The sequence below is a fragment of the Arachis duranensis genome, chromosome 8 (assembly GCF_000817695.3).
Source record: "Arachis duranensis cultivar V14167 chromosome 8, aradu.V14167.gnm2.J7QH, whole genome shotgun sequence".
In the NCBI taxonomy this organism is placed as follows: domain Eukaryota; kingdom Viridiplantae; phylum Streptophyta; class Magnoliopsida; order Fabales; family Fabaceae; genus Arachis; species Arachis duranensis.
Window position 1 is genome coordinate 46,171,261 of NC_029779.3, and position 11,908 is coordinate 46,183,168.

The 11,908-nt window shown below is 29.1% G+C and overlaps 1 protein-coding gene across 1 annotated transcript in view; it reads left to right on the forward strand.

Moving 5' to 3' along the window:
* Positions 1-286: 286 nt before the first annotated feature.
* Positions 287-11,908, forward strand: part of LOC107463272 (uncharacterized) — a 16,524-nt gene continuing 4,902 nt past the window's right edge. The window contains exons 1-5 of the mRNA XM_016082044.3: positions 287-697; positions 1,208-1,503; positions 1,603-1,851; positions 2,310-2,804; positions 5,103-5,118. Of these exons, the coding sequence (XP_015937530.2) occupies positions 313-697; positions 1,208-1,503; positions 1,603-1,851; positions 2,310-2,804; positions 5,103-5,118 (1,441 nt within the window). The 5' untranslated portion in view covers positions 287-312. The remainder of the gene's footprint in view (positions 698-1,207; positions 1,504-1,602; positions 1,852-2,309; positions 2,805-5,102; positions 5,119-11,908) is intronic.

Consider the following 11,908-nt stretch of genomic DNA (forward strand, 5'->3'; position numbering starts at 1 on the left):
AATATTATATATATATTTGATAAATAATTTAAAAGAAAAAAAATTTAAAATAAAAAATCTCAAAATAACTCAAGTTTTAAATAAAAAATATTTTTTTTTAAATATAAAGCTAATACAAATATCTTGGAAATCTCAAACAACCCTTTCAAAAAAAAAACAAAAAACAAAATCAACGATAAAATTGCTAATGTTAAACGCAATAAATTTGACTATTTCTTCTGTCTTGTACACATTAATCATCCATTCACTCACTCCAATTCTTCTATCTTAATTAAGTCATAGATCACTGCATTACAAGAAAATCCAGAACTGATGAAGTTCAAGGTAGCGAATGCATCGGAATACCTGGTAATAACAGGTGCTGGGATCAAAGACGTGAAGCTTGCGAAGAAAGCATGGGTGTTGCCATGGCAATCATGCACCACCTTGGACCTTTCTCCGGTAAACTACACGTTCGAGCTCCAAGCCATGAGCGCCGAGAAGCTCCCTTTCAAGCTTCCTTCGGTGTTCACATTTGGTCCACGTGTCGATGATCACGAGTGTCTCCTAAAGTACGCCAAGCTCCTCTCGTCCCATGATAAGCTCTCCAACGACGTTAATGATCTCGTCCAAGGAGTCATTGAGGGCGAGACGCGTGTTCTCGCTGCATCTATGACTATGGATCAGATCTTCAGGGGAACCAAGGAGTTCAAGCAAGGTATGCAATATCAATAACTTCAACTTTTTTTCCCCTTCTCTGCCTTTCAACTTACTTTCTTAAATCAACAATATATTTAAATTTAAATTATATTTAGATAGTTAGATATGTATCAATGTATCATAGTATCATACTTCATAGAGTTGATTTATGATTATACTAGAAAAAAAAAAAAAAGTGGGGTTAAAAGGCCTTATTAAAAGGTTGTCAATGGTAAAAGTTCTAAAATATTAGGTATTATCAATCAGAAAGAATGCACCATAAATCCTCTTTAATAGTTTTACAATCAGCTTTTGTTTTTCTTAGTTGTATGCAAACCTATTTAAAATACGATTGAATTGATTTTTAAAAGTAATGTTAGAGAACTAATGTTTTGGTCAGTATCTATTACCTTGGAACTTCTGAAAAATTATGATTGCACCTTATTGTGAACTTCTAAAAAATTATGAGTAATAGAAATAACAGACATCAACTAATTGAAACTAACATACATGTAACCATTACTTGAAGGTGTGTTCGAGAAGGTTCAGCTGGAACTGAATCAGTTTGGGCTGCTGATCTACAATGCAAATGTGAAGCAACTGGTGGACGTGCCGGGACATGAGTACTTCTCTTACTTGGGCAAGAAGACTCAGATGGAGGCCGCAAATCAGGCCAAGGTGGACGTTGCTGAGGCCAAGAAGAAGGGTGAGGTTGGTGCCAAGCTCAGGGAAGGCGAGACGCTCCAGAATGCCGCCAAGATTGATGCTGAGACGAAGATCATTGCCACTCAGAAGAAAGGCGAGGGCGATAAGGAGGAGATCAACGTAATTAAATAATGTTTTGTATTTTCATTATTCTTTAATGAAAGAAATACATAGTTTATATTGATATAGTTTTGAAACATGTTTATTTGAGTGTTGTAGGTGAGGACATCAGTGAAGGTGTTCGAGAACTTGAAGGATGCAGAGGTGGCAGAGGCAAATGCAGAGCTGGCAAGGAAGAAGGCGGAGTGGTCGAAGGTGGCGAAGTTGGCAGAAATGGAGACTACAAAGGCAGTGTCTTTGAGGGAGGCAGAGCTGCAGGGGGAGGTTGAGAGGATGAATGCTAAGGCGAAGACTGAGAAACTTAGAGCTGATTACCTTACCAAGGCAAGCGTTGAGTATGAGACCAAGGTTAGTGCCTTCACAACTTTTTTTTAATTATTTTTTATATAAAATTTAAATTCTAACTCTAAAGTCTAAACCCTAAACCTTCTATAAAAAGTAATGATATTAACTAACTAAAAAATAATTATCTATAATTATACTATACAACTCGATGAACTCATTAATTAGTATCCTTCCTTGTATACTATTTCTACTCACGAAGCTTGTAATCTCACTGAATTTCTAAGATTGGCCATTGGACAAAGTAAAATAATGCAACTTATTATTAATTCTTGAACTTTGCAATAATAACTGCATGGTAACATTTAGAATTTGTCAGATACTTTTTGTTTTCTGTGAATTTTGCGATATTAGATAGTTGATTCAAACACTTTTGCTCATAATGTGTCAATATATAAATGCGGAATGAAATCCTAGTTACTTTTACTCTTTCTGGATCCACAACAAGTAAAATTATTTGATAGGCACAAGAGGCCAACTGGGAACTATACAAGAAACAAAAAGAAGCAGAAGCAGTTCTTTTCCAGAAGGAAAAAGAAGCTGAAGCACAAAAGAAATTAGCAGAGGCACAGTTTTTCGCTCGCCAACAAGCCGCGGATGCACAGCTATACGCGAAAAAGAAGGAGGCAGAGGGGCTTATGGCATTAGGGAAAGCCCAAGGTGCATATCTAAAGACACTCCATGAAGCACTTGGAGGAAACTATGCAGCTCTAAGGGACTACTTGATGATAGAGGGTGGAATGTATCAAGAGATTGCTAAGATTAATGGCGACGCAGTACGTGGACTCAAGCCGAATATCAGCATTTGGACGAACGGCAATGGCGAAGGCAGTGACGGCGGTAGTGCTTTGAAGGAGGTTGCCGGTGTGTATAAGATGTTGCCACCTTTGTTTAAGACAGTTGAAGAACAAACTGGTATGCTGCCTCCAGCTTGGATGGGAATCTTGACTCAAAAGAATGCGGACCAAACTTCTCTAAAGTGAAAAAGATTAATAAAGTGATAAACCCGAATCAAATATCATTTTAATATTTTACCAATCTCTTTAGTTTGGGAGATTTTCTTCAAAAGAATGTTTATATTGTGTGTTAACTCATCTACCATTCATATGACATGATTAAGTATTAGTTCTACTCAATAAATTTGCTTATTTTCTTTTGTTATTAGGCTATTTCTACATTCAATATATAGTGTTTTTTTCATAATTTCTTTTTATAGAGTATTAGATCCCTTTTACAATATTGTAATAACAATAAAATCTATATATTTCAGAAAATAATTAATAGGAGGATCGTATCTCCAAATAAGAGCATAAGAGGAAGGAAACAGAATCATAACATAATCGCAAAGCAATTATTTACCTCAATTTGAAATTTCGAACATTGTTACCACTTACCACAATTGGTCCTTCCCTCTTCTTCGGCACTGAGTATAAGCTAAAAAGAAAAAAAAAATAAAATAAAAAATCTCACAATAACTCAAGTTTTAAATAAAAAATATTTTTTTAAATAGGAAGCGAATACAAATATCTTGTAAATTTCAAAAAATCTTTTAAAAAACAAAATCAAAGATTAAATTGCTAATCTAAACGCAACAAATTTGCCTATTTCTTCGTCTATTTGCATCTATATAAGCTTCCAGTCTTCTGTCTTGTACACATTAGTCATTCATTCACTCACTCCAATTCTTCTATCTTAACTAAGCTTCCTCCATCTCTCTCATACTTTCTCGTAAGTCATAGATCACTGCATTACAAGAAAATCCAGAACTGATGAAGTTCAAGGTAGCAAATGCATCGGAATACCTGGTAATAACAGGTGCAGGGATCAAAGACGTGAAGCTTGCGAAGAAAGCATGGGTGTTGCCATGGCAATCATGCACCACCTTGGACCTTTCTCCGGTAAACTACACGTTCGAGCTCCAAGCCATGAGCGCCGAGAAGCTCCCGTTCGAGCTTCTTTCGGTGTTCACAATTGGTCCACGTGTCGACGATCACGAGTGTCTCCTAAAGTACGCCAAGCTCCTCTCGTCCCATGATAAGCTCTCCAACCACGTTAATGATTTCGTCCAAAGAATCATCGAGGGCGAGACGCGTGTTCTCGCAGGCTCTATGACTATGGACGAGATCTTCAAGGGAACCAAGGAGTTCAAGCAAGGTATGCAATAACAATAACTTCACCTTTTTTTCTTCTCTGCCTTTTAACTTACTTTCTTAAATCAACAATATATTTAAATTTAAATTGTACTTAGATAGTTAGATATGTATCAATGTATCGTAATATCATACTTCTTACCGTTGATTTATGAATATGCTAGAAAAAAAAGTGGGGTTAAAAGGCCTTATTAAAAGGTTGTCAATGGTAAAAGACTAAAAGTCCTAAAATATTAGGTATTATCAATTATTAATTAGAAAGAATGCACCATAAATCTTATTAAAAGGTTGTCAATGGTAAAAGTCTTAAAATATTATGTATTATCAATTATCAATTATCAATTAGAAACAATGCACCATAAATCCTCTTTAATTGTTTTACAATCAACTTTTTTTTTTCTTAGTTGTATGCAAACCTATTTAAAATACGATTGAATTGGTTTTTAAAAGTAATGCTAGAGATTAGAGAACTAATGTTTTGGTTAATATCTATTACTTTTTTAAAAATTTTATTTTTTTTAATTTTAGATTTTAAATCATAAATTTTTAATCTTATATCCTAAATCTTAAATTTTAAATTTTAAATTTTAAATTCTTCTAAAAAAAATGGAATTAGAAAAGAAAAACAACTTAATATTCCCTATACTTTTTTCTTTTTTTTTTCTTTTTCTAATCATATCACCAAAGAAACATGATTTTTCTACCAAACATTCAAATAACCCTATTTTATTTAGGTTAGAACTTCTAAAAAATTATGATTGCACCTTATTGTGAACCTAATTTGCAAAATGTTGGTAATAATGTTACTCATGAGTAACAGAAATCAATTAATTGAAACTAACATGCATGTAACCGTTACTTAAAGGTGTGTTCGAGAAAGTTCAGCTAGAACTGAATCAGTTTGGGCTGCTGATCTACAATGCGAACTTGAAGCAGCTGGTGGACGTGCCTGGACCTGAGTACTTCTCTTACTTGGGCAAGAAGACTCAGATGGAGGCCGCAAATCAGGCCAAGGTGAACGTTGCTGAGGCCAAGAAGAAGGGAGAGGTTGGTGCCAAGCTTAGCGAAGGCGAGACGCTCCAGAATGCGGCCAAGATCGATGCTGAGACGAAGATCATTACCAGTCAGAAAAAAGGCGACGGCGATAAGGAGGAGATCGACGTAATTAAATAATGTTTTGTATTTTTTTATTATTCTTTAATGAAGGAAATGCATAGTTTATATTGATATAGTCTTGAAACATGTTTATTTGAGTGTTATAGGCGAGGACATCAGTGGAGGAGTTTGAGATTTTGAAGGAAGCAAAGGTGGCAGAGGCAATTGCAGAGCTGGCAAGGAAGAAGGCGGAGTGGTGGAAGTGGTGGAAGGTAGAGAACTTGACGGCGATCGAGGCTAAAAAGGAAGTGTCTTTGAGGGAGGCACAGCTGCAGGGGGAGGTTGACAAGATGAATGCTAAGGTGACAACTGAGAAACTTAGAGCTGATTACCTTCCCAAGGTTAGTGCCTTCACAACTTTTTTTTAATTATTTTTTATATGATTTTAAATTCTAATTCTAAACCTTAAACCTTTTATAAAAATTAATGATATTAACTTGCTAAACGTTAATTATCTATAATTATACTATGCAATTCATTAATTAGTATCCTTCCTTGTATACTATTTCTACTCATGAAGTATGTAATCTCACTGAATTTCTAAGATTGGCCATTGGACAAAGTAAAATAATGCAACTTATCATCAATTCTTGAATTGTGCAATAATAACTGCATGATAACATTTTGAATTTATCAGATACTTTTTGTTTTCTGTGAATTTTGCGATATTAGATAGTTGATTCAAACACTTTTGCTCATGATGTGTCAATATACAAATGCGGAATGAAATCCTAGTTACTTTTACTCTTTATGAATCCATAACAAGTAAAATTATTTGATAGGCACAAGAGGTCAACTTGGAACTATACAAGAAACAAAAAGAAGCAGAAGCAGTTCTTTTCCAAAAGGAGAAAGAAGCTTTAGCACAAATGAAATTAGCAGCTGCGCAGCTATACGCGAAGAAGAAGGAGGCAGAGGGGCTTATGGAATTAGGGAAAGCCCAAGGTGCATATCTAAAGACACTCCATGAAGCACTTGGAGGAAACTATGCAGCTCTAAGGGACTACTTGATGATAGAACGTGGAATGTATCAAGAGATTGCTAAGATTAATGGCGACGCAGTACGCGGACTCAAGCCGGAAATCAGCATTTGGACGAACGGCAATGGCGAAGGCAGTGACAGCGGAGTGCTTTGAAGGAGGTTGCCGGTGTGTCTAAGATGTTGCCACCTTTGTTTAAGACAGTTGAAGAACAAACTGGTATGCTGTCTCTGGATTGGATGGGAACCTTGACTCAAAAGAATGCGGATCAAACTTCTCTAAAGTGAAAAGATTAATAAAGTGATAAACCCGAATCAAATATCATTTCAGTATTTTACCAATCTCTTTAGTTTAGGAGATTTTCTTCAAAAGAATGTTTATATTATGTGTTAACTCATCTACCATTAATATGACAAGATTAAGTATTAGTTCTCAATAAATTTGCTTATTTTCTTTTGTTATTAGGCTATTCCTACATTCAATATAGAGTGTTTATTTCATAATTTCAATATATAGAGTATTAGTTCCCTTTTACAAAAGAAAAATGTTAGAGGGTCATCAGAGACGACAAGGAAGGAACGATGAGGAGCAGCGGCAGTGGCGGCAAAGAACAGCGACGACGGCGGTAACGACCCCTCCCCTTCCCTGCCCCCTCTTATTCCCGAAACCCCCCTCACTCTTCTCCATTCGCGTTTTCCCTTCTCCCTTTTTCCTTTTACACGTTTTCTTTCTTTTTTATTTTTTTAAACTTTTTATTAAGGGTAATTTAGTAATAAAAATAAAAAATTTGGTAAAAATGACGATTTTAAAACAAATTTAAATTTTCAGGACTATTTTGTTACAAAAAAAGGTCGAAGACAAAATAAATTTTCGACTTCTATGTTAGGAACCAAAATCGTACTTAACCCTAAAAAATATTAAGTGTAATAAGAACAAATATATAAATTAAAATAAAATTTAAAAAAATAAGAACCAATAAAATATTGAAAGAAAGAAATATAAATATAAGAGAAACAAAATATTAGAAGGAAGAGAAATAATTTAATAAAATTTATGTATATATAAAAGAGGAATAAAAACAAGATATATAATACCTAGTTTAATTTAGCAAGATTTATGGAATAAACACATAGAATAAGAGAATAAAAAATAATAATAAAAAGAAACTAAATATCTGAATTAATATTAAAAATAAAAAAAATAATAAAATAATAATAATCCATAATCTTAATTTTTTAATATAATTAATTATTAACAATATAATTAGTCTACCATATTCTTAATCTAATATTTTAATATAATTAATTTTAATTAAGTAATCAAATAAGTTGAATATAAATATGTCTAATCTAATCGTATAAAAAATAGTAAATTTTTTATAATTAGACATATCATATATATATTGGGAATAAAATGTCANGATAAAATGTCACTTTAAAATGAAATTATTATTATTAATGATATATAAATATTAAGATTATATTAATGCATCAATTGAAATACATTATTAGAATAAAAAGTTGCAAAAATTAAAATAACTGAAATTTATTAATTTTTATTGATTAAATTAACATAAAATAAAAAAGAAATGATTAATCAGATTAAATAAATTAAAAAATATTACTTAGCAAAAAAAAATGTCACAATAATTATATTACTAATTAAAAAAATCAATTCAATCAATTCAAATTTTTATTTAAAATAGACAATTAAAGATCACCAATGAATAAAAATGAATGTGATATAATAAAAAATAATTTTGATAGTATAAAGAATTAAATTAAATTATCATATATAAATAATTTTGGTAGTATATTTTTACTTTTTACCTTATTATAATTAAAGTTAATATTAATGATAAAAAAAAACTAATTTTAAATATCTCCAATTTGTATTTTACAACATAATTAAAACATTAATCAATATTTTTAAAAATTTTTAGTTATGTCTTCTGTATTTTATAATTGATAAATTTTTTCTACAAAACACAAATTTGTGAGGAATTATTACAATTATAATTAATTAAAAGATTATAAAAAATTATAAAAAATAGAATAAAAATTTATTTTGAAACTAAAAATTTGTCAGTTATGCTAGAAATTCTAAAAATTTGTATCTTATTATATAATTAATTTTGTTACTCACTTCAACTTTATTATCCTTTTGTATTCAAAAAAAGTATATAATGTCACACTTATTTCAAAAAAATAAAAGTCTTCAAATATACGGTATAATATATAATTTAAGAACAATAAGATAAAAAATATATAAAATTTTATAATAGTATTTGAAAATTTCAATGACAGTAATACAAAAAATTTAAAATCTACCAAATGAGTTCAATGGTTACCCTTTTGCACATCTTATTTAAATTTGAATTTGTATTTTTTTCTCCTAATATAAATTATGTTTGACAAAAAAATAAAAAAATCTATTAGACTAAAAAATTATTCTATCAAAGAATTATTATAAAGAGATTTATAATTAGAGAAAAAAATAATAAAAATATTAATAATAATAAAGAAAAAATAAAGCTCATATTAAAAAATGTTAGAAAAGAAATAATAAAATTCATATTAATAATAATACTTAGAAATGATGTTGCTGCCTTAAGCTCTTAGTCTCCGCCTTTGGCCATTGTTTTTTTTCTTTTTTTACTTTTTTATTTAAATTATCAAGTCATACAAAATAAAGAACAATTCAAAAAAATAAAAACAATAAGATTAATAGTAACTATACAAATCAAAATATATAGGGAAAAAAAACTATTATACGATATAATTAACATAAGTATATTTCTATTTCATCATTAAATAAACAAAGTTAACACCAAATAAAATTACACGTAAAGAGAAAAAAATAAAAGCGAGTGAAAATATCCAAAGTGATAAAAAAATTATTTTTACAATTTTATTCTGTCAATATATATATATAAAAGATTATAAAACAATAAACTTTTAATAGTAGTAGAGAAAAGATTTGTGTGTATTCAAGTTGTGTAGAATAATACAATATAGAATGGTATTTATAGGTACTAAGAGAATCGAAATAATAAAGACGTAATATCCTATAATAAATTTTCATATATGTTAAATAATGCTAATTGATCTAATTGATCCAAATTATACTCTAACATCCTTCTTAAACTCAAGTGACAACTTGAGTTTGAAACTTATTTAAAACAACTAAAGAAAAAAATGCATAAACTAATAAAACGAGTGCAGACGGAACGGTTGGAAGGAAGCGCAGACAGAACTGTCGAAAGAAAGCATAGACGGAACTGCCGGAAGAACGCGCAGATGGAACGACCGAAAGGAAGCGTAGACGGAACTGCTACAAGGATGCACAAACGGAATTGCTACAAGAAAACGCAGACGGAAATGTCACAAGGAAACGCAAACAGAACTGTCGGAAAGAAGCGCAGACAAAACTGTCGAAAGAAAACACAGATGGAACTACCAAAAGAGAACGCAGGCAGAACCGCCACAAGAGTGGCCAACTGCTGTAGTTGAAAAGATAGCGATCTGCCAAAAATATGTTGAAAAGTGACAAAATGCAAAGAGATGACAAACTATTGGAAGGTGATGAAAAACATATATTCCCTATAAGAATAAGTAAATAGTGGATTAGCTAATCGGTGAGGTCAGAAAAGCATCAAAGCATTGACAAAAGAGAAGGAAAAAATGGTATGGAAAAATAGTATAAAAAATATGGTGATTTCACAAGAAGAAATCAACTTATCTTACTCAAAAGAGATACTATGCCTCTCATACTATGTTAGAAAGGGGAGTGGGAGCAATAGAAAAAAGGTTTGTGAGTATTCAAATTGTGTAAATGATACAATATAGAAGGATATTTATATGTGATAAGAGAATCGAAATAATAAACACGTAATATCCTATACTAAATATACAGATATGTTGAATAATGCTAATTAATTTAATTGATTCTAATTATACTCTAACAATTATATTCAATTAACTGATATACATAATATTAAATTGTGTGATACTTAAATATATAATTAAATAAATTAGTTGATATAATTAAGTCATTGTAATAAATTGTATTTAATGAGTTAAAAGAAATAAACCAAAAAACACTCTCAGAAACATGCCACATCAGCTTTACCATTAAATGCAACAATTTTTATATAATAGAATAGATAGAATAGATAGATAACAAAGTAATGATTTTAGTATTATATCTAAATTAATTCAAATTTTATTATTCTGTACATTAAAAAATTTAAATAACTTATAACATTTTTTTTCTATTTATTAATAATTTATTATATATTAATTATTTATATTTTATCTCAAATTTATAATTTAAAGAACATAAAAATTAATTTTCTAAAAATATTAAAAAATAACAATATAGTAATTGCTATACTGTTTTGAAATTAAATGAAATTTTAATAAAATCTTAAAAGTTTTATTATTTAAAGACATAGAAGTTGATATATTAGATTTAAAAAAAGATTATGAATGATTACAAATAGTATTGAGAGCAGAGAAAGTACTTAACAATATGAATTTTTTTATAAGCCAATTTGTATGTATTAATAGTCACTAAAATAGTAGTATCCGTATAATATGACTCTTTTAAAAAGATATAATATATTTGATATTATTTTTTTATAATTATTGACAAATTTTGATAATTTGATTAACAAAAATTTTAAATGCTTGATATTTCAAAAAAAAATTTAAAACAATAAAATATGATTTAATAAGCAAGTGTAAAAAATAATAAGTATCTATATAATTAGTTATACATCTAAATATCTAAATCAAACAATAAAATATTTCTTTTTGTAAATCTTCGATAACTCAAAAGTTAACACTAATGGTAATTATAGATCAAAATGATAAATAAAAATGAGAGTTGCAATAATAGTACGGTGTTAATTAATTGCTATTGGGATGAATAAAAGAAGAAATTAAGGAAGGATAATAAAATAAGGCAATATAATAATGACAGTGAGATAATAATAATTATATATTTATAAAAAATGATAAGAGAAAAGGATAATGTATAATATGATGAGATAATAATAATTTTAAAAAATAATAAAATTAAAGATAATTAAAGATATTTAAGAAAGATTAAGAAATATATTTTTTATCTATTAAAATTATAGATGGAGATAAAAAATATTTTAAATGAATAACTAATTTTTAAATAATATTAATAACTTTTTATATTAATTTTGTTATACATAATAACAACCTATATTTTTTAAATTTTATTTTTGTAATTTAAATTTATTTATTTTATATTTTTTAGATATTAAATAACTTAAGATATTTTATAGTTTGATTAATTCAAAAACCAAATCATTTTTTGGTTAACTAAAAATTCAATTTTGGTTAATTAACTAAATTTGTTTTATACGATAAAACAGGTTATAAAATTTAAAAACCGATTTAAATCTATTATAAAAATAAAACTGATTTAAAAAAATCGGTTTTTGAATAGAAAAATGGATTCTTAAAAAAAATTTGGTTTTTTAAACAAACTTTTTTTAAATTGAATTTTTAATCTAAAAATTAAATTTTTTTAAAATTTGGTTAACCGGTTAAAAATCGATTTTTCTATGATTTTAGAAATGCATCCGACTGGCTAATCGAACCGGTTTAATCAGAAATTGATGATCAAAACGGTCCGATCCAATGTCTAAAACCGTAAATTTAAAAACCACCTAAAAATGTTGAGCCGGCCAAGAACCGGAACGTTGGACCGGACAAGAAACCGGCCGGTTCTTTAAAACGA